The sequence below is a fragment of the Acomys minous genome (genome assembly GCF_964271855.1).
Source record: "Acomys minous genome assembly, chromosome: 7".
NCBI classification, from domain to species: Eukaryota; Metazoa; Chordata; class Mammalia; order Rodentia; family Muridae; genus Acomys; species Acomys minous.
In genome coordinates this window covers 25,897,265-25,924,169 of record NC_140488.1, presented here as the reverse complement: position 1 = coordinate 25,924,169, position 26,905 = coordinate 25,897,265, and the positions used below count along the sequence as shown (strand labels likewise).

The 26,905-nt window shown below is 43.1% G+C and overlaps 1 protein-coding gene across 2 annotated transcripts in view; it reads left to right on the top strand.

Annotated features, from left to right (window-relative positions):
• Positions 1–13,285, top strand: part of OCRL (OCRL inositol polyphosphate-5-phosphatase) — a 59,555-nt gene extending 46,270 nt beyond the window's left edge. The window contains exons 19-24 of one of the 2 annotated variants that reach the window (XM_084789938.1): positions 4,060–4,083; positions 7,671–7,787; positions 8,647–8,731; positions 9,342–9,469; positions 10,439–10,550; positions 10,758–13,285. In XM_084789938.1, coding sequence (XP_084646064.1) covers positions 4,060–4,083; positions 7,671–7,787; positions 8,647–8,731; positions 9,342–9,469; positions 10,439–10,550; positions 10,758–10,882 — 591 coding nt within the window. In that variant the 3' untranslated portion in view covers positions 10,883–13,285. The remainder of the gene's footprint in view (positions 1–4,059; positions 4,084–7,670; positions 7,788–8,646; positions 8,732–9,341; positions 9,470–10,438; positions 10,551–10,757) is intronic. The other variant, XM_084789939.1, reaches the window with a different exon arrangement.
• Positions 13,286–26,905: the final 13,620 nt, after the last annotated feature.

The following is a 26,905-nucleotide window of genomic DNA, read 5'->3' as shown; positions in this document are numbered from 1 at the left end:
TTCTATATTTTATATGAACTATTTCTTCTGAGAACTCCAATTTCCACTTAATTGGCCTTAAATTTGAACCTTCTGCTTGGAAGACTGAAGGCAGGAGGAGTTAACCATGGGCGGAGGAGCTGGAGGTGCAGCTCAGTGGTGGAGCACTTCCATACCACACCCCAGGACCTGAGTTTAATCCCCAGTACTGTCCACCGGATCTTCCACTGATCACGGACTCTTTTTATATTGCTGTATCTACATTCCTGACTGGGAATGTTCTTCATAGGGTTATGAAATGTTGGGCTAAGGAATGATTTGCATTACACTTATTATGTGTCATGTCACTCCAGGGAAGAAATCCTGAAGTAGTTTCCTGTTTTGAATGAGATAAACAGCCTTTAGCCTTTCAAGCTCATTGAACTAAGGGATGACTAACCTTTTATTAGTGGAGGCTAGCTGATGTTTCTAGCTCCAAAATTCACACTAGTGTTGGATTAAGTGTAATTTACGATTAAATGTAATTTACATTTGTTTTCTTTGTGCCTACATCCAGAGAAGAAAACTCACTCTATTTTTTTTCCTTTTTCCACTTTCAAATGTGGGGTGTGGGGTGTGTGTGTGTGTGTGTACACATATAGATGCATATTTCTGTATGTACAAGTGGGCGTGCACACATGTACATGTGCGTGCATGTAAATCCCCTAGCTTGATGTTGGGAATCACCCTCTGTCTTTCTCACTCCTTATTCATTAAGGCGGAGCCTCTCAGTCAAACCCAGATCTCAATGATATGGCTAAGTGTTCCTAGCTAGCCAGCTCACTCTGAGGATCTCATATCTTCCCAAGGCTAGAATTACAGGTGGGCCACCACACCCACTCGGCATTTTTGTGGGTTCTGGGGTACAAACTCCATCACACATGTGTGGCAAGTGCTTTAACCACTCAACCATCATCCCAGCCACCAAAGGAATAAACTCTTCATGTAAACTTGCTATCTCTCTACCAGCATTGTACCAGTCCTTTTGAGTCCTCTTTTAGCATTTTCTCTTTTTTTCCTTTCCTCGTGTTTATGGTATTGAAGGTGGAGCCCTAGGCCTCATTTATGCCAGATAAGCATTCTGCTACTAAGAAACAGTGCCTGGCCACTAATTTAAAATACATTTTTCCCAGTCTAGTTTTAAAAAATGAATCTGTGTGTACACTCAGACAGACATGCATGTACCACAGAGCATGTGTGTTGGTCAGGACAACTCTTGGGAATTGGTTCTCTCCAACCTAGTGGGACATAGAGATTGTGTCTCCATACATAAACTTCTATCAAGTGAGCTATCATCTCCTAGGCCCCATATTGGTACATAAATTGATTCACTGACTAATTTAGCTTGTGCATGCATACCAAGGCACACTTGTGGAGGTCAAAGGACAATGTTGTGAGGGTGGTTCTTTTTTTCCACCAAGTGAGTTCCAGAGATTTAACCTAAGTCATCAAACGTGGTGGCAAACACTATTACCTGCTTGGCTGTTTCATGGGCCTCCATGTGTTTCTTTTCTCCTGCTTGACCTATGTTGATAACCATTTAATATTTTCTTTGGTTTCTGCACTTCATTTTCTCCCATTGAGATATGCCAGATTAAATTTTCTGTACTACTACTCTGGTGGGATGATTTTTTTTCCTTGCTCAAAGGTAGTGAGTGGCTCCCCGATGCCTGCTCCAGACAATCCAGATGCATTAAGTTGTCAGTCAGTGTCACATTTTGTTTCTCACCATCTTTCTCAACATTCTTTAGTTAGCTAATGCTTCCCCCAAACAAGATGAGTAAGTTCTTCTTAGTCACCTCATCATTTACTTTCCTGTGCATTTGTTTCTTTCTGCTTCTTCTGTCTTTTCTTAGAGCATGGATCTTGCTATGTTGTCGAGACTGGTCCCCAACTTTCTGTGTTCGTGTGAACTTCCTGAGTAGCTGTCATAACAGGCCTGCATCTCTGCACCCAGCACTACTATCCCATTCCCAAAATCCTATGGATTAAGGGCTTAGATGTGCCTCAGTAGTAGAACGTTTGCCCAGCATGCATACAGCACCAGGTCTTAATACCAGCTGGAAACACCACCTGTGTTTTTTAAGGACTAGTAGCCATGTATTGGGATTTTTAAACGTAAGAATATCAAGTTATAAATTCTAAGACTAAGGATGATCAGACTCAATTGGAAACCAGGGCCAGGGACCAACTGCATCTTTTTCATTGTCACTGCCCTCCTCAGAAGGTGTTTAGCATAGCCCTTTGTACTGGTAGATGCTTACCACTCAAAGGAGACTTCTTCCAGGCCCTGGATTGACATGATAGCACACAAAATCCCTGCTTGGTTTTGCTTGTTATACCATGTATTATGTATTCTTCAGAGGGCAGGTGTCAAGTCTGTCAGATTTCTTAACAAGTGTTTGTAAATGTAATAAAATGTTTTAGCACAAAGTTTTGCTGGTTTAGATTGTTGGCACTCAGAATTAACTTTCTGTTTAGAAATAACATAATGATAAAACAATATGTACCTTAAAAGAACAATTCCTAAGACTCTGACCACTTTATTTCGCATGGTATTTAGGTATTTAATCCATGTTTAATCCATACTGTATCTAACAATACTAAAACCCCTAATTGTCATGTAACAAGAGCTGGGGGTGGGGTGGGGGAGGGGAGTCGGTTCAGGATTACCAGTTAAAATGTCAAGGAATACATATTCACTTCCACTCCAGGAGCCTTTGCTTCTCTGACAGGGAGAGCTAGGTTTCTCATGAGATGTGATGGTCAGTCATCAAATCGGTAAGAACCCAATTAAGAGTTTCTGGGGCTATGTACCTCACCTCCTTGGGTCTTTAGACTGCTTCACTATCCCCATAAGGACAATATTTTATGTGCTTCAGAGATGAAGACACTGGGACAATATGAAGTTGAGTAAATTGTGACCTCTCTAGCAAGTCAGTTGGAGGCAGAAGGAAGATTTGTACTGAGACCTGTCTAACATCAATCCCTATACTCTTTGCATTAATCATGCTGCCTTGTGAATAGCGTTTCTCACTATCCTTAGCTGATGATAGAAGGACTCTCGCAGCTTTCCCCTGCCTCTCTATCTAAGAAGTACTTAAATGCTGTTCTTTCTGAGTTGTCTAAGAATGGGGTTAGTCAGACCTGGGTTCCTATCCTGATTCTGTCACTTATTACCATGTGCAACCTTGGGCAAATAATTTAACCTCTCAAAGCCTCAGTTTCTTCATCTGTAAAATGGGACTAATGCTTCACACTGATGTGCAGATAAAGTGACATTGCCTATAAACCTGCTGCTGGTCCATGGTAGACATTCCTCAGGTGGTGGTGATCATTGCTGCAGCTCTCACTCTCACTGGGTTATAATGACTACAGAAATAACAGGGAAAATAGAAAGTACTATTTCCCGTTTCTCCTTTGTCTTTTATAGGAAAATAGAGGAACTGATGGATACCCAGATCCACAAACCTCTGAGATAAAGTCCATTTACATTTCAATTAGTCTTCAAATGTGGGGTGTCTTCAAATGTGTAGAGATAAGTGGGTACAGGGAGAGGGAAAGAGCTGGTGGAGCCTCTTGGAGATTCGGGAGGCCAGCTGGGATGAGAACAGAAATAGAAAGTAGGCTATGGAACATATCGGGGAACGTAGAACTAGAAAAGAGGAATCCTCTGCTTCTGAGTAGCCGCTCTCAGGCCCACGGCCAAGTTCTTCCATGGAGGCAACATTAGGATGAGGTAAGAACTGCCCAGGAAGGCACAGTACCAGGTTTGGCTGAGTCCTATAGAAGGATATTTCTTTAGTAATAATCTCAGCGAACTGTATAATTTATACACTATGTGTGACAAAGAGCTTCGCATATGGAGAATATGTTCCGTTTTCAGTGTTCATAGTTTGAAGGATTGAGAACTTTTAAAAACCTGTATGTCTATATGCAAGCTAGCAAAATCTAATGCTAAGCAAAATCTAATTCTAATTCTGTGGATTAACTCTAATCATTGTCTATCTGCCAATGACTTTTCTCCTGCTCTGCTCTCAGGAAGAAGACAGCTTCCTAGAAAAGGTAATTCAATCCATTGGTGGTAATGAAGGTTTCTTTGTGCTTGATTAACACTTAACTGTGGTCCCTGGAACTTGTCCCTAGGCATTCTCATATCAGAGGCCTCTGACCCGGTGAGAATTCCCTATTAGCACCCAACGAACTGCCAGGAATGATACTTATATACCCTTATATATATGTTGGTACTCTGTATGTAAAAGAAAGAATACTCAAAGGTACTTTCCTTTGAGATAGGGTCTCATGTGTTACAGGCTAGCCTCAAACTCGCTGTAGAGCAAAGAGCGACCTTAATTTTTTGATCCTCCTGCCTCCACTTCCCCAGTGCTGAGATTACAGCACTCCTGGTTTTATTCCATCCTAGGAATCAAACTTAGGCCTTGTGATAGATGATAGATAAGCATTCTACCAACTAAGCTACACCCCGAGCCACCACTATATATGTATGCACATGTGCATGTGTGTGCCCACTCAAGTGTGTCACAAGGGATGAAACATGTTTCCATACACATGCTAGACAAATATACTACCATTGAGCCACATTTGAATTTTTAGATTTCCAGACAAGTGTGATACCCTGAAGCTGCATTTCTAGCCCCCATTTGCTCTGATATATCTTATCTGAAAACTCATGCATTGGGGGGTACTATTTGGCTGCCCTTGCTTCCAATCAATTATAGTAAAACCCAAAAAAAATGCTATTCCTGTTGCATGAAGAGTGATTTGGAAGCTAAGTGTGGTGGCGCACACCTTTAATCCCAGCACTCAGGAGGCAGAGGCAGGCGGATCTCTGTGAGTTTGAGGCCAGCCTGGTCTACAAAGGGAGTCCAGGACAACCAAGGCTACATAGAGAAACCCCGTCTTGAAAACAAAAAAACAAAATAAAAAAAAAAAAAGAGTGATTTGGATTTGGAAGCTGGAAGAGGGCCTAGTTAATAAAGAATTTGTCATATAACCATGAGGGCCTAAGTTCAGATTTTTCAACACTAGTGTAAACAGAAAAGCTAAGTGTAGTGGCACACATCTGTAATCCCAGGGCTGGGGAACAGGTAACAGGTAGGTCCCTGGCGCTCCCTTGCCAGCCAATCTAACAGAATCATTTACCTCCATGTTCAGTGAGAGCACCTGTCAAAAAGAGAGAGAGATGGAAACAGGCTTCAGAGAGACACTTGGTGTCAACCCCTGGCTTGCATACACACATACATCCATACACATGGGTCACACACACAACAAAGAAGTGATTTGAGGTTCTTCATAATAGTGGTTAGTTACCCAGATATTGCCAAGAAGCAGAACAAAGAGTAGAATTATGGAGCTAAGGAAAATCCTAAATTTTCTAATCCAGCTGTCTGGCTTTAGACAGAGAAAGATATTTTCTGTGTTCTAACAGGCAAAACTCAAAGCCCATAAAGATAGAAAATGCTATAAAAAGTCCCAGTGCCCCCTGAGTACCGGAGTTTAAGATGTGACTCCTGTTTCCTGACTGTCCAGTTGTATGACCCTTCTGCAGTACCTCACGGCCTTTTCTGTCCTCAACTGGAGAGGCCAGGCTCCACTCAGGCCTGCCAAATGCAGGGGCAGGAGCTGCACAGACATTCCACAGCACTTTCATAGTGTTTGAGGGACCTCTCCATTGGGTGGAGTTGAATGCACTTTGAAGGTGGAGCAGCTTTAACCATTAGCATTAAGATTACAAAGTGTAGGCTTATAAGGCAAAGACTGTCCTGTTGCTAGAAGGCAGAGTGCCTTGGTTCCCTCTTTGAACAGAAGAATTCACAGTAATATATGGAACTTTTTTTTTGTAAATAGTCTTTCCCCCATTTTCTTATTGTATTTTTTCTAGAGTTCAGAGCCACAAGTGTGACATTTCCTATTATCACACATGAATTTGGAAGTGGATAGTAGATGCTGTATATAACCTACTGACATTTATTAACCTTTTAAACCACTAAGGCTTGAGACGTCTTTGCTTCTTAGCTCTTCTCTGTTAAGGGCTGTCTCTGTTCTGTCTATTCAGCTTAGATAGTGCCCTGTGTTGTCTTAATGCTTCTATACAGGAAGAACCTTCAATTGGATGTCAGACTTTTGAAAGTATATGAATCAATGATGAATAATTTATATATGTAAGTTTGGAGGCATCGGCAAAAGAGTCTATACATGTGGTCTGTTTCGTCCAGCAAGGTGACAGATTGCATTGTGTTTGGGCTCAGATATCAGGTGAATGCCTGCGTGTAATACATACAGCCAGAATGAAGTCAGTGGGTGAGCCACCAATAAAAGTTACAGAAACTATATAGAATAGTATCCGAGGGAAGGAAAGGAAATAAATATGAAAATAGATATAGAGATTTGAAATGACAACCAACAATCACTACCCCTTTCTCTTTATTCCCTGAGAAGGGTACGACAGCTTCGAAAGTTCATCAGTGCTTATTAAAGAGCACCATGTTAGGAAGAGACCTGAGTGCTACTGTAGTGTATGTTGTCTCTGAGCATAGTGAGCATATATTTTTTTATTTCCCTTAAAGCTACATGGCTAGGGATTATAGCTAGAACAATGTCAGGGAAGAATCTCTGAAAGTTAACTATATATAATATATGCCTTAGCAGTGACAAAAGGACAAGGATGCTAAAGACTGAACATGGCTTCTCCATTGGGGTTCTTCTGAAGGCTGCCTTCCAATGCCCTTTAACATTAGTTTAGATATATTTTTTCATATACTTTATATTTGAATCTATAAATCTAAGATAAAGTAACAGATTTTTTTCTTAGTGTTGGGAGAAAATTGAGGGTTTCTTTTCACACTTTGATTTTTTATTTGTCTGATGTGTGTCACTTCTGGATTTTTGTCTTATATCCTTTCAGGAGACTCTAACAATAGAAAGGTAGGTAAGACAAATAATAGCCCCTAAAAATCCTTGCTGAGCTATTAGTATAAACAAAAGCTTCTAGAAGTAGGCCCTAGAGTGTTCATGGTATTTTAGCTCTTCAGTTGCTATATTCCAGGTATTACTTTTAGATCCTAGGGCTTATGATTAGAAAATTGATCAAGCCTAGGTATCCATATATGTACATGTAATGTACAGAGCTGTCTCTAGTTCCTGAGAACCGAAGCAATTCAGTTAAAAAAGAAAAAAAGCAATGAGAACTCCCATTAGTATTTGTGATGAGGCTTGCAGGAAGAATTAGTGTAGAATAAACTGAAGCCTGAGTTTACAGTCCCTCAGGGTAGTGTCCTAGCAATTGTGATTTCATGGTCCAGCTACCGGCCCTGCATAGACTCTACTGTGACTGTATTAGATCCTTGCCAAGCTAGTTCTCACTCCAGAATGTGGAATGCAGCCGCAGGATGCACATCATAAGCACAAATGAAATGCTTACTGACTGAATGAAACATTTTTGGGGGAGGAGATTGTTTTAACTACTTGGAATCATTACTGAGTGCCTCCTGAACATGCATGTCGGTTGTGAGGGAAAAAAAAGTGAAAGCTTAAGAGACAAAGATCAATTGTACCTGCTTCGGAAGGTTTTGAAAGAGATTTAACTCTTAATTCAGAGGCCCCTTTGATTCTCATTCTTTCTCATCTGTTAGGAGAAATCCCTTCTGCAGATGGTCCCATTGGATGAAGATGCCAGTGAGAGACCCCTTCAAGTCCCCAAGGAGATCTGGCTTCTCGTAGATCACTTATTCAAATATGCGTGTCACCAGGTAAGTGAGAAAACCTTCCCTACAACTGCGGATTGTGTGGAGCTTATAGGAAATTATAATGCTTCGCACCAGCATAGGCCATTTAACCTTCCCAACCAGCCTCCATGTGGCTACGCTGTCTGACCTCCAAAGCATACCAGCGAAGCCCCTACCTGAGACTGCACTCTGAGTCTGATTACAGGGCCAAGACAAGAGCTGAGAGTTCTGTGGCTTTTTATACACTTTGCCCTGGACGACTGAGTACTCCAGTCTGTTGCCTGTTTTAGCTGCCCTATATTCAATTGCAAATTTTAAAATTGAAATAAACTTTAAGCCCATTTCTTTTACATGGCACAGAGTTTTCTTTTAAATCCTGTACCAAAACACTAGCCACTCCGAATTCCTTCACTTAAGAAAAGAACTTCCTTTGGCCAAATTGGGTAGCATTCTCAGACCTACTGAGACCAATATAACTCGGAAACCAATTGTATTATGAATATACCATTTACTCCTTTCCCGGCATCCAGTTCTGTCCTCATTTGTCTATGGGTGTGCTCATACAGTGTACACTATGCTTGTTTTATAGAGGCTCTGTGGACTACCTGGCTTCCTGATCTGGCTATCTAGTCCCCCGCCTTATCACGTAGAGGCTGAAATGTCGTTTTCTGACAGCTCATTTTCTTGCTTGCAATAAAATTTCACATGAATGACAGAAATGCTAAAGGAAAGCAATGCTGAATCCATACTTCTGTTCCTAACCGTTAATGTATGCACCGCCCTCCATTTGTCTTCCTGTTGCTCCCCTGGTTTCTGGAAAAGCTTCAGACCTTAAAGGGATAGATATCTTGCCTTGCTCCCTTCATTTGTACTTCTTTGATAGGAGGACTTGTTCCAAACCCCTGGGATGCAGGAGGAGTTACAGCAGATCATTGATTGTCTGGATACCAGCATTCCTGAAACAATTCGTATCCTTTCTGCCCAAGGCTGGGGAAGCTGGACAGATACATGGCCAAAGACTTTTCCCACAGGCATTTATGCACGTGTTTCTACATTGATTTTTGTTGTTGACTTGGTATAAGATAGTCACTGATTGTCCTTGTTTTCTCAAGACATTGCAGGAACTTTTCGTCTCTCTTTGTGTCAAACTCATACTAAGAGGAATCAAGGGGAGGGTAATAACAACTTCTAATGAGCATGGGACATAGGAGCCGTAGTACCAGTACCATTTTCCTTCAGCCAATTAGTCGTTCCTGCTAACCTTCTCACCCTACCAGTAGAGCAGGAAAAAGAATGAGAAAGACACTGGCAACCCATTTATAACCCATCCAGTGGACCCCATCATTGTGCAGGCTATGCTCTCTAAGTCTCTAATGAAACCTCTCAGAGGACTGTGGTCAATTCTGTACCAGCTCGGCTGTAGAGTATCTGGACCGTTATCAAAACCCAGTCAAGAGGAGTGTGTCCTGAAAGAGAACAGGAAAAGGCATTCCCTGTAGAGGCTCAAGGAAGGCAGCCAATCAGGTCTCCGTTTGGCGTTTCTCTGGGTCCCCATTCCCTTGACTCAAGGTAATTCAGCTGGCAGTAACCACTCTGTGGCTGAAGCACTGCTCATTTTCCTGGAAGCCCTGCCAGAGCCAGTCATCTGTTACGAGCTGTATCAGCGATGTCTTGACTCTGCTCATGATCCTCGCATCTGCAGACAGGTGAGTTTCATTGTCCTGAGGATATGCTCAGTGCAAGTTCTTCCATAGGGAAATCATCAGTTTTACAAAGCTATATGATAGGATGGGCCTGAGTCTATTATTCATAATAGGATACCTTAGTTAAAGGTTATGATTCTTGAGGGAGCCAGTGAGATGACTCAGTGGATAAAGGTACTTGCCACCAAGCCTGCTGACCTAAGTTTGATCCCCCGAACACAAGTGATTGAAGGAAAAAAAAAAACAGCTCCACTAGTTGTTCTCAGATCTCCACGTGTCACACACACACACACACACACACACACACACACACACACACACACACACACAAAGTAAAGTTAAAACCCTTGAATTTAGGTATTATTATTTTCTATTATATTGGAATGTTGTCTAGTTGGCCTATTTCTGTTAACAGAAAACTTTATGAGGTGGATAGATGCCTGCACCCTGAAGTGAGATTGTCAAAGCTAATTGTAAGTGCAGTTTTAGCTGTCATTAGCAGGAAGACCAGGTGGCAGTTGGGAGCCGACGCCGCCTTCTCCACCTCCTTCTTTCCTTCTTGACATGTTTTTAATCTTGCAAAGAGTTTGCTTCACAATGACTGCGACCAGCTATGAATCACATTAGGAGGGGTTGGTAGGAGGCACCCATCACTGCCAAGACATTGACAGGTGCCTTTGCTGTTAGGGGAAAAGGAGAAAGAACAGATGAACACTTTGTTTCTGGTAAGGCACTGTGTGGGTGTGACTGTGCTGACTGCATGGCCCAGTCATTGAATAAAGAGAAAACAAACCATACTCACTTCCGGTTATAATTTGTCAGGTAGAATTCTACTCATGAGTAAGTAACAGAGGGTAGTGACAGACAGATGGGGCCTATACGAGTTGGATTACCAATTGTTGTTATGGCTGCTATAAATGTGTACTCCCTTTGAGCCAGTTACCTTACTACACACTCCTCTCTACAAAACAGGTAATTTCCCAGCTTCCAAGATGCCACAGAAATGTTTTCCGCTACTTGATGGCATTCCTTCGTGAACTCTTAAAATTCTCGGACTACAACAATGTCAGTGCCAACATGATCGGTAAGGGTACTTCGTGAGAAAGTCTGTGTGGAGTGCTTGCTAAACACAAACTCTATGCAATGTGCATCATGTATACCATAGTTGACAGTCGGGAACATGGCAGTCACATCTCTCCTACTATCCTTGTTCCCTGCATGCCGAACCTTGAGGTTTTACTTACGTCACGTCTGACAATGGGTTTCCCCTTTTCTTTCTTCCACCCTGTAGCTACTCTCTTCACCAGCCTTCTCCTGAGGCCTCCACCAAACCTCATGGCAAGACAGACTCCAAGTGACCGCCAGCGTGCCATCCAGTTCCTTCTGGGCTTCCTGCTCGGGAGCGAGGAAGAATAAGTGGTTTCCTATCTGAGATTCTAGAGGAGGAAGATCTTGGGCTCTGAGTATTTCAGACTGAGCTGAGGAGTCGTGTCACAGAGTCTATTGCAGGATCTTAAGGTCTGTTCATAACACACAGGGAAGAGTTCCCTAACCGTCCTTGCCATGTTCTACACAGCAAAATCCTTTCAGACATATATTGCCAAGCCAAAGTTACCATATTTTGGTGGTTTTGTGTTTACTCTTTGTAAAGCAAAGAGGTCCGCATTTACACTCCTTTACCTAAGGGTACATTTTCTGCCCTGCTTCCCAGTCATCATGATTATCTTTAATACCCTAGGCCTAGATTGGGAGGCATTCCCATTCTTGGCCGACAAGCACTACTCGCTATAGCTCAGACTTGTCTGTAGTCCTTTGTATAATGCACTTTGGATCCACCCTCTCACTACTTTGCACTCTTCCTCCATTCATGCTATCACGTTGAAGAAAGCCTGGATGAGGCTAGTCCCTCCATGGGTGTCCTCAACCGACGTTCACTGTCTCCATGTGATTGTTACATGCGTGTGTGCATTTCTACTACAATAATGTCTGTGTATCACTGTAACATTGGCCTTCTTGTGGATCCACACTTGGTGGAACCATCCATATTCCCTTGTCTCAGATCATGTTTAGTTACATGCTTTTATGGACTATAGACATGGCCTCCCACTGATGTGAGAAAATCACAATAGCAAGGTAAGCACTGTGAGTATTTCAGGAGTGAAAATGTCCATGTTCGACGGGGTCCTGCTTCCTACTCCCCTTCCCCTGTTAGTATCCACATTTGACATGAGGAGCAATCCTCAATGTTAGGGAACCACATCCCACTAGAAACCCACCTCCAGGATAATGTTTGCATCACAGTCAAAAGGAGTCTGTGCACCTCAAGTGAGGCCCCATGGAGCTTCCCCAACCCCGACAAAACCATATATTGAGGGTAACCCTCAGAACCCTTTCTTCTATCTTCTGAAGTGTCAGGGGAAGGTATTGTCCTCTCTCAGCCAGGCTGCCTCTGGACTCCACTTCTGGCTCCTTCAGGTAAAGAAAGACTGCCCTTGGCTCCTAGTTACTCTATCCAGTGCTGCGTAAGAGGGACTGGTCAGTGGGACCGGCCACACACATTACCTCTCCCACCTGAAATGACTTTGTGGAGTTTTCATTTTATTCAAGCTTTGTGGGACAGACAAACTCTTTTTAAAAAAACAAAACAAAACTAATTTGCTGATTGACAAACAAGCCGCCAGCTTCTGACTGCAAAACTGCCTGGTGAAGTTGGCTTTCTTGGTTTCATTCACCTTTCCTATTCACATTGGACGTAAGGAGCTTGTATAGGCCATGTGTACAATCTTGACTCCTGATTCCATGACTCCTGTAATATCCAAGGAGAGGGCCAGTGAAACATCCACCATCAAATGATTTGCCAGTTCCCTCATCTCTTCAAAATTGAGTTCTTTGGAGAGCAAAAAGTATGTATCCTGCAGTTGACTGGTACAGCCCTTACCCAACTGGGAGTTGGGAAATAGGAGTCAAAGTATTGGTCCCAGCTCACTGAAAATCTGATTGGATCAACATTTGGCCAATGGAACACTGGGAGTGGAAGAATTTGTCATATCTATTATGCTAGAAAGTAATCACTGAAGAAACAGATGATAGGAGCTAGGGCAAGGAGGTCCACAGAGGAATGCCTCTCCTGTGCCCATTCTATAATACCTTGGCAACCTTGGGCCTTCGGGTGAGCCAGAATATGGTTAGTAGGGGCTATGTGGAGCATGCATGTAGTGTCCTTCCTTCATCAGGCCAAAGCACCAAGTTGCTTCACTGCCTCATCCTTTGGCAACCTTGGGCCTTTGGGTGAGCCAGAATATGGTTAGTAGGGGCTGTGTGAAGCATGCATGTAGTGTCCTTCCTTCATCAGGCCAAAGCACCAAGTTGCTTCACTGCCTCATCCTTTGGTCTAGCTTGGCCTGGGATGTACGTAGGGTTGAAGGTTTTAGACAATCTCCAGGTAGGGGATACAAAACAGATCAGATGGAAGAAAGCTGCTTCCCTATCCTGCCTATCCTGCACCTCAACCTCTAATTTCTAATTCCTCCAAGGTACTATTTTGTAGTTCCTCTGAATTAAAGATTTCAGATCTACTTGGTAGGGAAAGACTCTGCACCTAGTGTCTTAGGGAAGAAGTGATTCAAATCCATTGGGTGATACTGCATTAGCTTCCCTTCTACTGTTTTCTGATTCCTAATCTGTAGTTCTTTGTTATATGTCACAAAAGATGTCTTGGTCACTAAGCAAAGCTGCTAGTGGGATTCTGTATTTTGTGTCATCTTTTTTATTATAATTTATTGCAATTTTCTGAATAAATATATGTTGTGTGAAAAATCATTGTGATCTTAATAAGAAAGAACTGAAGAGGCGAGACTTATGTCACTTGGTCTCACTTGACTTTTTATAGTCCCCATCAACTCTGCCTGTACCTGTCACCACGCCAGCTTACAGAGAAATGCCATTTAAGATTTTTGTGCTGGGAAAAAAATTAAAAGCCAGTGTGATGGTGCATGCCTTTAATCCCAGCACTCAGTAGGCAGAGGCAGGTGGATCACTGTGAGTTCAAGGCCAGCCTGGTCTACAAAGAGAGTTCCAAAACAGCCAAGGCTATATACAGAGAAACCCTGTCTTGAAAAACAAAACAAAACAAAAAAGCAAACAAAACAAAAAAGATTTTTGCGCTAAGGGCAAAACTCCATTGTAGAGTGCTTACTTAGCATGTGCAAAAGCCCTGGGTTTGATCCTCAGCTCCAGGACCACAGAATGTGTTTTCCTGGGCTTCTGAGATTATTCTGTGGACAAAGGCGCTTGCTGTCAAGTTTGATGGCCTGAGTTCAATTCCCAAAACTCATGTGGTGGAAGGGGGGAACTGACTCCAGAAACTTGTCATAAAACTCAACACATGTGTTGTGCCACGGCCACATAAATAAACTTGGGACTGGAGAGCTGGCTTCAGGGGTTAAGGAGCACTTACTGATCTTCCAGTGGACCCAGATTTGGTTCTCAGCACCCACATCTGGCAAGTCATAACTGCCGTAACTCCATCTTCATGAGATCTAAAGGCCAATCTCTGTAGGGCTTTGCATACACATGGTGTGCATACTTTCCCAAAGAGATGAGAAGCCATGAATTTTCAGAGACTAATAAAGAAGTAATATACATGCTGAGCCATCAAAGATCTTCGTTTTGACCCTAAGGGTTCAGGCAACAGTGAGTTCATTGGAAGAAAGTCTTCCTTTTGGGGAGTGAGATAGGGTAGGTAAAGAAATTGCACTATGTTACTGAAGCTGAACTTGAACTTCTAGACTCCTGATCCAGCCTCTCTTGTAGCTAGGACTATATGCCATCTTGCCTGGTTGGACATTGAATTTTAATCCTACGAATGTGACAGCAAGGTCACATCCGTGATCCTGCCAGCTCCACAAGGATGACAAGGCCAGCATGCTTCAGAGGAGCCCAGTTGCCCTTGCTATGAGCCTAGCTGGATTAGATCTGACTCCCAAAGAGCCTGCTTCCACACAATCCATTTTAGAACTTTTGAAAGCCAGTTTATTGCATGGGATGATGAGGCACATGCATCTACAGATACGTGGAAGAGGCTGTGGTACAAGCTCTCTGGCACTTGGCGAGGATGCTCCTCAGCTGAACAGGGCACCACTGTTGGCTGGCCCATCTAAGCATGAATTTGTGCATTCTGATTCCATTACCCTTGAGACTGGAGAAGCTTCAGCCAGAGCTTTCCTCTTACCCAGGGCTGCCTTCCAGATCCTCCTACTATGAGCCTGCCAGATGCATAGGCTGACTCAGTGTTGTTAGGAATGTTTTTTTTTCTTCCCTAGCCCCACCCAAAGGCTTGGCAGAAGAAGGTGTTTCCTTTCGAAAGTGATGTTCCCTTCCATGAATGGGGACTAACACTGAGCAGTTTCTATGAAGCACGGGGCAAAGTGGCATAGCAGGTACTGTAGTTGTGTTAGAAAGACAGTGCATCCGCACCTGTCCGGCTGCTCTTGTGTTATAGAGGCCACAGGAGAGCCTTTATTTACTTTTTTTTTTTTTTTGATTCAAGTCAAGGTGAGCCGGCTCTTGGTGTAGCTTAGTAATACATAGCCCCATGGCATAACTATAAAACCACAAAGTTAAGGAGAGAGCCTTAGTAAATGATGTAATCCATTGTCCTTGTTCAAACAGGGAGTTTCAGTGGGGACAGTGATAGACTCATCATGTAGAATGGTGGGAAGAAAAGGCTTAAGCTTCACAGTTTGACATGGGTCAATGAACACCAGTTAACATTTAACCGCCATTGCCTTAACCAAGGTCTGCTATTCAATCCAGTTTCTGCCACTTCTTTATTGTGAGGGACTTTGGACTAGTGCGTCTATAGTTTTCTTGCCTGCAAAATGAAATGAATATAATATTGACTTTATATGGTGTAACTACATGAGTCGCATCACTTCCTTGTTAAACACCTAAAGCATTACCTGGTACATTTAGAATATCCCAACTTTCTCATAGCCTGTGACATATGGCATTGTTAAATGGAAAATACATTAAGTTGCCAGCAATAGTATGTGGCACATAGAAGGTGCTACATAGATTTCCCGCTCTCAGCTCTCTGTCCCATCAAACTGATTGTACCTAGGGCTTTAGATTTCTTATTTAATGCTAATAACCTTGTCATATAGGCAAGAACCAGCTTGTATGCAGTTGATTCAACTCTCCATCATCTGAATATGAGATATGCCGCCACACCAGCACCTATACCTCTGTTTTTCAGACCTTATATGTAACCTATTTTCAAATTCTATTATTATTATTATTATTATTATTATTATTATTATTATTATTAGTGTAGAGGGGATCAAGGAACAACTTTCAGAAGTCAGTTCTCTCTTTACACTGGGATTTAGGGATTGAATTCAAGTTGTCAGGCTTGTGTAACAAGTTCTTACTCACTGGCCCATCTAGGTGAACTGCCAGAAACATTTTTGAAAGTAGGATTGGGATATAACTTAAAGCCAAATATGGATGGTGGTATCTATCTGTAAACCCAGTGTTTGCATGGGAGGCCAATCCTATTTAGAGGCCAGCCTGGGTTATAAGCTGACTTCAAGGTTAGACTTAGCTAAATGACAATGTGCTGCCTTGTTGGTTTGGTTGGTGTGTGTGTATGTGTGTGTGTGTGTGTGTGTGTGTGTGTGTGTGTGTGTGTGTGTGTGTGTGTGTGTGTGTGTATGTGCAAGTGTCCACGGGAGCAGAGGATGTCATTGGATCCATTTGAGCTACAGTTACAGGTAAATGTGACTTACTTGCTGTGATTACTGAGAACAGAACTCAGATTCTCCTCAGGACAAAATGTGTTTATGACTTGCTAGGCATCTCTTTGGCCACACCCATTCAGTTTTCAAAAAAAGAAGAAATAACGAGCACGCCCATTTGCAACACCTGGCTGCTATTCAGCTGTGGGAGCCACACTGACTGTTCAGCCCATTCCTCTCTGCTAGCCTCCTGCTCTTTTTATCCTGTGGGCCTGACTTCCATTCCTCCCTGCTTTATGAGTACACGCCTTGTTTTGGCCTTTGCTACCCGAGGCACCTCTAACTCTTTACCTGAATTGATTCTTGGCCCACAGTGCTACTTTCTGCCTCCCCTGTCCTAAGGAAGTTATCCCTCTAGCTCCCTTAGTAAAGAAAAGGAGCTTGCTTTTAAGCCGTGAGTGGTTCTCAATCCTAGCCTGCACTGCAGTCATCTACAGCCACGGTTCTCAAGCTGTGGGCCCCACGGACAGTAGCATCAGCAACACCTGGAAGCTTCTTTAATGGCTACAGAATGTAAAAATTACCAGTGTTAAGGCCCCACTTAAAATCCCTGAATTAGAGTTCCCTGTCAGGCCTTAGGCATCAAAATATCTATTTCTTACTAGGACATTGGTCCTCAAACTATGCAGAGTGGGAGGATTGTTGCTAGTTTTGTGCCTAGCCTGTGATGTGTAATGACACCTCCCACCTTGGCCTTCTGGGTGTTGGAATTGCAGATGTTTTGCACCAGCTCTGACTCACTCACTGTAGCCATCTTCCGAGTGCATGGCCTCCCTACAAACTAACTGATGTTCTGCTCTGTGGAACTAGGTCTCCTAATCATTCATTTATGCTGCCTTGTGCCCATTAAACATCTTCTCCATCTAAACCAGGAGTGACCTTTTCCAGACACTTCTACTCTGCTTGTCCTGTCATGGTATCTTATTACTTGCCATGGCTTTAAATACCACTACAGTGAACCTGACCGCAAATGTCTATTTCCAGATCCTCTCCCTTTTTCTGCCCAACGTGTCCAATTAGCTGGCTCACATCTACCTTTGAATAACTCACAGGCATCACAAGCATCACACATCCAAAATGGACTTCCTCTATCCCAAACGCACTTATCCACTCAACCCCACCCCCCTGTCAGTTATCCCTCAACTCTGAGTATGCTAATGCAACCCATCCAACAGCAGGATAAACATCTAGATTAACTTTAGTTCTGCCCTTTTCTTCCAGCTCCGCCTCAGTGTTAGTACCAAAATATTCATCTTTCTCATAAGCTCCACTGCCAACACACTAGTCCAGGCCACCATAATCCCTTGCATGGACTGTTGTCATGCCCTCCTTCCTGGTCATCATCTTTCTAACTGTGTTACCCTTCAATCCATCCCCTAGCAGGCAGCATGGCTTAAGACCATCAATCTCTCACTCTCCTAAATTCCCAATTCAGGGAAGTGTCACAGTAGGTCAGATCTAAAAAAGCAAGATCTACCAGCTCTTGACTTTGGTGGGTGCTAGGTCTTCTTGTACACAAGAATTACCTGGAGACAGGGTTCAGAAGCAGGTCCCCAGGCCTCACTGTCAGAATTCTTCTTTCGTAGGGCTGAAATAGGTATGGGAATCCACACTCTAAAGGATCCAAGAGCATTTGGTGCAGGATTATTAGACCGTGCTTTGAAGAATTCTATCCTGCATGGTCATCCATCTAGCTAGCCTTTCTCTGTCACTGCTACTGTGCTCTCATGCTGTTCTTTACCCCTCTCAGTGAGCTGAGAACACTTTCCCAGTTCAAGCCTTTGTATGAGATCGAGAATACTTCCCTCTCTACCTCACATGTCAGAATGCCTCAGATCCCCATTTGCTGTGCCTAACACTAATGCACCATTTTGTCCGATTCACTTTTTCTGCTCTGATCCCTTGGCTTTTCTTTCATGGCATAATGTCTGACTACCCCTGTGTCCATCCATCACATCTGGTTCCATGAGCCTCCTACCCACATGCAGCTGATACCCGTACATACCTGTTCCATCAAGAACTAAGGAAATGAGGAATGTTATTAGCTTTTCATGTAGGCTCCAACATGAGTTCAAATCCCAGATCTGTCGTTCTCATTCTCATGTGTGTGTATGTGTGTATGTGTAAAAGTTATTCTCTCTCTCTCTCTCTCTCTCTCTCTCTCTCTCTCTCTCTCTCTCTCTCTCTCTCTCTCTCTCTCTCTCTGCCTGCCTTGGTGTTCACATTTTTCACACAGCTTCATTGAGATATAATTGACAAATAATTTTTTATATATTTAGTCCTTTTTGTATTGGCATAACCAACAACATGAGGCTGGCCACTTAGCTGCAGAAGTTTGTACAGCTCAGTGTTTAGATGTCTTTGAGCATGGTGCTGGAATCTTCTCAGCTCTAGTGAAGGGGCTTCTGGCTACATGACAACGTAGTGGATTGCATCACGGCAGGAACACTGCAACAGGAAGCAAGGGTTTCGGGGAAGCTTTTCTCTTTTAACAGCAAATTTTGAGAATTTACCCGTGTCCTTTGAGAACTACATTAATCCCTTTCAAATGCAGCATCCCCAGTGACCACTATGTTCTACCTCCTCAAGATTCCTGCCATTGCATAACCAGGGACCAAACTTTTAACACATAAACTTTGCCTTGATACACACTCAAAGTATATCCAAAGTGTAGTGACCCAAATCTTAGAATAGAAGCATAATAGTACTCCTCTTCCTCATATACACTCATGATGAGAACAAACTCAGTTAATAAATTTTTAAAGGCCTGGAACAGTCCCTGGTAAACAAGTGCTCAAACAATGGCAGTTAACCTACTTATTCCAACATGTTTCATTGGCTTCCAAGCTCAGACCCCTCTTCTGTTGCCCTTCAGCTCTCAGTGGGTTACCCGTCCTTTGTGAACATTTTAAAACCATCTGGCAGAAACAGCCCTCTCCAAGAGCTGCCCTTGCACATCGCTATATCTCTATCTTCACCCTCTTAACTGTCTCAGAAATAAATGGTGTTTCTTGCTAAGGCCAACATTTCTACCTATGCCTTTGAAGCTTTCTCCACCCAAAGACTTCCCCCACCATCAACCATAACACTTCTGTTAGGATTCTGCTTCAGTCTGCCTACCAGTGATATTATCACTTAACCTGCCACTGAGGCGTAACACTGCCCAGGGCCATATAAAAGGACAAACCTCCATGTGGCTCGCTCTCTCTCTCTCTCTCTCTCTCTCTCTCTCTCTCTCTCTCTCTCTCTCTCTCCCCTCTCTCTTTACTTCCTCTCTCTCTACTTTCTGTCTCTCTGGGGTGCCCCTTCCCCTCTTTCCTTCTTCCCCCATGCTCATTTAATAAGCTCCTCTACAAGATAATATCTGCTACCTGGTACCTTCTATCTAGCATTGCTAAAATAAATATTAAAACATCCTCTTGCATCTTCAAAAACAGTAATTTTGCCGGGCATGGTGGCACACACCTTTAATCCCAGCACTTGGGAGGCAGAGGCAGGTGGATCCCTATGAGTTCGAGGCCAGCCTGGTCTACAAAGCGAGTCCAGGACAGCCAAGGCTACACAGAGAAACCCTGTCTTGAAAAACCAGGAGAAAAAAAAACAGTAATTTTGATAAGCATTTCTGGGATACCTCCTGTACGTACTGTTGCTATTCAAGAAGCTAGAGTCGTAGAAGTAAACAAGACAAAGACCCCACTATTATGGTACTTTCATTAGGAGAATGGAACAGATAGAGATAGACTTGCAAAGCATACACAAAACCACAACAGATCATCACACAGTGGAGAGAATACGGCCGAGTAAGCACCAGAGGATACAGCAAAAAGATTTGGTCAAGGAAGGTGCCTTCAAGAATGTAGCACTAATCTTGCCAGTCGTGATGGTGCATGCCTTTAGTGCCAGCACTCGGGAGGCAGAGGCAGGTGGATCACTGTGAGTTCGAGGCCAGCCTGGTCTACAAAGTGAGTCCAGGACAGCCAAGGCTACACAGAGAAACCCTGTCTCGAAAAAACAAAAACAAAAACAAACAAACAAAAGAATGTAGCAGTACTCTTCTAAATCCCTGGAAGCCAAAAGAATCCTTATCTTTATTTGAGTGGTGGTTGCGCAATACATACCACAGAATCCAAACATTCAAGCTCAGATTACATCTCAACAAAAGAAGAGAGGAAAGGGCCTAAGGCAGAAAAACAGTTTGCCATGTTCTGAGGATAGCCAGGCAGAGCACACTGACAGGGAGGTTGTGCTGGACAAGAGGTAGTCAGGGACCGGATCATGGAGAGCTGAGAATCTGAGGATTTCATGTGCAACAAAAAGCTACAGCTATGGGTCAGCCAAGTGTGGTGGCGCAAGCCTGTAATCCCAGCACTCGGGAGGCAGAGGCAGGCAGATCTTTGTGAGTTCAAGGCCAGCCTGGTCTACAAAGTGAGCCCAGAACAGCCACGGCTACATAGAGAAGCCCTGTCTTGAAAAACCAAAAAAGGGGTGGGGTGGGGGGGTAGAGAGATGGCTCAGAGGTTAAGGGCACTGACTGCTCCTCCAGAGGTCCTGAGTTCAACTCCCAGCAACCACATGGTGACTCACAGCCATCTATAATGTGATCTGATGCTCTCTTCTGCCCTGCAGGTGTACATGCAGGCAGAGCACTGTATACATAATAATAAATAAATAAATCTTTTTTTAAAAAGAAGAAGAAGCAGCAGCTATGAATCAGCAATAATGATACAATACTGTTATAATGCGTATTTTCATGCTTATAAATTACTGCTTTATCTCCATTTCCATGGTTGAAGAAACTGTATTCTGCTAATGACTGAGTAGACTATGACTCCAGAGTGTAAGCTGGGCTGTTAGAAACAACTCATATCTCCCCCACTTTAATGGAAATGAATGTAGGTGTGTGTGTGTGTGTGCTTCCTCTCCTCTAATAAAATGCCTGAAATAATTTACTTCAAGGAGAAAGGGCTTTCTTAGCTCTTGATTTGAGAAGTTTGGTCCATAATCAAGTGGCCATATTTCTTCTGCCTTCTAGTGGGGGTGCCAGATGTCAATGGTAGGAAGTTCCTGGTGGGACAAAGTCTCTAAGCCAGGACAAAAAGAAGGGATAGGGGGTCCTTCACGTCCTTTGAAGTGCATGCTCCCTAATGCCCTCTGTTGTGTTACTTTTCCTGGGGAGTCAGTTTATCCCAAGACAGACAGGACAGACAGGACATGGATAGACCAAAGAACTGATTCTATCCAAGTCTAGGTTGGTGGATGAATGAGTTTATTCCAGTTACTTACAGGAGCATGGGTGACTCACCAGCAGCTGCATCACCAGGAGGCCCCACCCCAGCCTGAGTCATTACTCAGAAAAGCTGTAGCTCTGGAGCCTCCTACCCTGTCAACCTTCCACCTCCTATGTACACTCTACCACTTCCCTAAACCATGTGCAGCTGGAACAAGATATCACGTGACTAGGGAGGCACAAGAGGAAGTGAGTGGCTGGAATCTCAGAGGAAGGTCTGATACACACACACACACACACACACACACACACACACACACTTCCTATGCCAAAACTATAAGAGACAATCTCGTGAGGGTCGCATACAAGAAATGACAGCTGCTCTGACTCCCACAATGGCAGTGGCCATGCCATGCCTTGAAGACAGTTTCACAACACCTTCCTAGTATCACCACCCTGAGGACCCAGGCTCATCTATGGATCTTTTGAGAACATTGCCCATCCAAACCATAGTGGTAGAGAGGCCCCTTTAAGTCCGTCCCTTTTAGTTTCATCCCCAACACATAGCATCAGCTTACTATCCTGCTGGTAGCTGATAGTCAACTTAGTTTAAACTTTAACAAGCTGCTCCTGTTATCTCCCTCCCTCTCAAAGCCCAGGCCTAAGCCTTTGCCTTCTTCAGGTCCCTGGGCCCCACTTGTAGTCATGTAGTAATTACAGTTCAGCCCTCACTAACTGCAGGCCACTGTGGAAGGTTCTGAAGGAAAGTGAAATGGATAAGATAGGAGATAAGACAAATATGTGGACTCTTTTTTTTCTTTAAAGGAAAAGATAAGATACAAAGGGGGGAAAGGCAGGGGACAAAAATGCAGAAGAGGGAGGGTGAATAGGAGAAGGGAAAGCGCTAGTGAGGGATGGAAGCAAGGAGGAAAGAGGAAGGGAAGAGTCCAGGAGTGGAAGTAAAGGTCTGAAGAGACATCCTAAGAAATGAAGCCCAAGTTGGGACATTCAAAGTTCCCACATCTGGACCCTCTTTGCCCTCGCCCACGCCCTGGGACCCACAAAACTCCAGCCCTCACTACTTAGATCCCCTAACCCTTGCCTAACGTTTCAGGGGCCAGTTCCTCTGCCTTTCCGTTTCTCTTGCGCATCACTGCATTTTGCTGATGCCCTGCCTCTCTGTGCCCTCTTGGTCCCACACACCACAGAAGTTCTGATTCCCCAGCTTCCTCTGTGCATGACTCTCCCAGTCTCCATCTTCTTATACTCTCCCCTGGCACAAACCTGCTGATATTCTGCTCTAACCCAGACCAGAGCAATCACATGGATGCCTCTAGGCCAGTGCTTCTCAACCTTCCTAATGCAGTGACCCTTTACTATGGTTCCTCATACTGTGGTGATCCCAAGCCATAAAATTACTTTTGTTGCTACTTCACTACTGACATTTTGCTCCTGTTAGGAATTGTAATGTAAATATCTGCTATACAGGATAGCTTATATGGGACTCCTATGAAAGGGTCATTTGGTGCCCAGAGGGGTGGCGACCCACAGGTTGAGCATTACTGCTCTAACTCCTGTCTCTACACCTGTTCAGGCCCAAATGAATGTATTGTCATCTCCTCCCTCCTGACTCCTGCCTTCCTTGAGCTTTCCCTCTGGGGACGCTACTTTAAAATACCACCTGTCTTAACTCCTGGCAACACTCAGCCTACCTCAAAGAAGATAATGAGCGTCAAAGAACCTCCTTATGGAGGTGGCTTCAAATGTGGCAAGCCAATGAGCAAAAGGTCCTCGTTTCTGCCACAGACAGAATTCTGCTTCAAAATGGGCAAGCTTGGAAGCAGGCACAGGCCATGGCCAAACTCTGCCAAGACAGGGTAAGTAAGTCCTCAATAGTTCCTGCTTCACAAATGTGACTGTCAGATATATCGGGCCAGAAGGCTGAAGATGATGCTCCAATGTTATAGAGAGTTTTGGGTGACTGTTCAGGCAGCAAACTGTCTCTGTCGTCTTCTTATCTGGAAAGCTACTAACCTGCACTCCCTGTATACTCAAGAAATTAATTTTATTCCTTCTCAAGTCTCTGATAGAGTTGAAGACTAGCTAGCTTAGTTTTACAATGAAGCTTAGTTGTTTAGGGGTGAAGATGTTTTTAGGTCTGGAGAGATGTTCTAAGTTGATAATGACAAGATGTGATGGAGATTGATTTACATTCAGAATTTTAGATGCACCAAGATAGGAAAGATGTTTCTTCAAGGCTGCCAAATACAAATAGCCAAAACACTATGAAGGTAACATTTATATAATTTCTGATTGTTTCATGGTTCTTCTTGCTCTATGTAGTTTATTTTATTATATAATAATATAATATAATTGTATTAATATAAATGTATAAGGAAAAAAGAAAAGAAAATTTAAAAAATAAATAAATAAAATACCACCTGTAAAAGAGTATTGTTACCCTTCAAGACTGGAAGCCCCAAAAGAGTTAGAACCAAGCTAAGTATATTTGGAGTCTTCCCCACATTGCCTTGCAAAGGATGACTGCTCAATAATATTTGGTTAACAAAAATAGTTCTGATATTACATGAAGATATAAGTCTGTCTGCAGCCTGGAGATGTGGCTCAGAGGTAAAAAGCATTGACTGTGCTGCCAGTCCTGAGTTCAACTCCCAGCAACCACATGGTGGCTCATGACCATCTATAAAGTAATCTGATGCCTTATTCTGGCCTGCAGGTGTGTATGCAGGCAGAGCATTGTATAGATAATAATAAATAAATAAATAATATTTTAAAAAATAAGTCTATCTGCAATAAATGTTCCTAAGATGTGTACACAATTAATTAATCATTCTGAGCTCTGTCAACTTCAGATAAATTTGTGTATGTATGTAAGGAGGTGAGGAATTAGTGGATTACCTTAATGTAGCCCAAGAAGATAATAATTTTTAACAGCCCATGCAATACTATCATTTCTCTTGGTTTTTAAGCAACAGAATCTTTCTTACTAAATTTGTTTCTTTTTTATGTGTATGGGGAATTGGTCTGAAGCACAGTCTCCTTGTGGGCCCCATAATATGGGGAGTAGGGGCTACTTCTGACATGGACTCTGGTGCCCCTGGTGGGGTGGCCTTGCCAGGCCATAGAAGAAGAGGATACAGGCAGTTCAGATGGGACTTGATAGGCTGGGGTCAGATGGTAGGGGAGGAGGGCTCCCCTTTTCTGAGGACTATGGGAGGGGGGGATGAAAAAGGGAAGGTTGGTCCAGGAGGCGACAAGGGAGGAGGCTTCAATCAGGATGTAAAGTGAACAAATTAAAAAGAAAAAGAAAAAACAAAAAAGACTTAAATTGTATTTTATACATATATGCATGTTAATAAGGGTATGCAATGATCTTAGCATTTATAACACTCAATACTGTACCCAAAACAGTATTACAATTACTTTGAATTGTATTTTTTAAAGAGGAAGGCTCTACTGATATTATTACACAGATGAACCTTGATGACCAAAAACAAGAGACAAATATTGAATGATTCCACTAAGGGGAGGCATATAATAGAGTAGTCGGTCATAGAGACAGACAGTCGAACAGCAGCTACCAGGGACTGGGGACAGGGTAAGTATTTCTTAAGTGGGTGTGGAACTTCACTGTTGCAAGACGGACAATTTTTGGAGATCCATCACACCACAGTGTGATCATATTTAAGACTCTTGAACTCTCTACATTAAAATGGCTAAGACGGTACATTTTATGTTATGAATTTTCCCCCCACAATTAAAGCTTAAATAGAATTACAGTGATCCTCAAAAGGCAAGCCTGATCACATCACCCCTCTAGTTCAAACCATCCTGGATGTTTTGGGTGCAAATCTTCTCTCATGCATTGCTACATTGTATCCCCTTGGATTCAACCAACTGTATTTGTCTTCTGGGGTACCCTGGTTCCTCTTACCATTAGCAACAACTCCCCGGAGTCTCAGCAGAGACTCATATTCCTTAAGGAGCTTTTCTTGGCCACCACCCAGCCAGGACCAGCCTCCTAAGACCCTTCTCTTCAGTCTGTAACTACACATTCACTATTTGATCAAAGGCACTCTGTCACCAGGCCAGGAATTCTGTGGAGACGGAGATGCTGTCTTTTTCTTTCTCACTAACACATCTCCAACATCTTCCTTACTGCCTGGCATTCCATAATCTCTATCGTGGATTATTCGATTATTGGTACATACGGGCCAGGAAAACAAGCAAGTCTGAGGAGTGGGAAAGCATATGTGGGTGACACCTTTCTAAATACACCCTGTCTCATAAAAAAAATCTAAATACAATATGGATATACATACAATGAACCTGGAAAACTTAACAGCAGTAACCCTGCTTCTAGGAGATGGTGCTGGAGGAGCACAAAGGCGTAAATCCTTCTACGGATGTTTGATCCACCATCATGTATTCAGGTCAAAAACTAGAAAGCATTTACATAGTGCCCCTGATTGACAGACTGTTTTAAAATGTCTAGAATTCTATCGATGGGATAGTTGGAGGGTTTTTTTTTCCAAATATTTTTTTTCTTACAGTACTGGAACACAAGGTCTTGTGCATGCTAGGCATGTGCCATACCACTGAGCTAGACTCTCAAACCCAAACAATCTTTTGATGGTTTGTTTGTTGGTTTATCATGTGTCTGTGTGTTTGTGTGTGCATGCACACATGTGGAAGTCAGAATGTAACTTGTAGGCGTTGGTATTCTCCTTCCACCATGTGGGTCCCCAATAAAGAGTATTATTTTTTATTTTTATGTTTTGAAATTAAAACATAATTCCACAATTTCCCTTCCCTTTTCACACTTCAACCCATGTCATGTACCCCACATTTGTTGGGGTTTGGTGTGGTGCTATGTATTCTGATGCTAATTACTGGCTCCTAGAATCTAGTTACTGCTCAGACGAGCTCATCCTTGTTGTGTAAACCTTGCCTAAGGAAGTATTCCTGTTTGACCAACAAAAAGCTGATACCTGGGCAGGGCTGGAGGAACATAGGTGCGGAGAAGATTGGGGTGTGGGGGGGCTTTGGGAGGGAAGGATCTTGGGAAGGAGAAGCAGACAGGTATCAGAAGGGGAAGGAAGCCAGCTGAGCCACCACAATGGGTTAGCATGGAGAGAAACACATGACTGGATTGACATGGATGGAGGAAAATAGCCCAGAATAAGCACGTATTTGTGGAATTATGGGTGGGAGGTAGCCCAGATAGAAATTATTAGAACAAATGCCACGGTATGGGGGCTTGGGAGGTAGTATCTGCCATGTCCCAGGTGAAATAAGGCTATTCTAGAATCTGTCAGACGTCCGTGTCTTGATTGATTGTGATAGTCAATTAGATGATAGCACTATAATAATTATAGGCCTAATAATAGACAT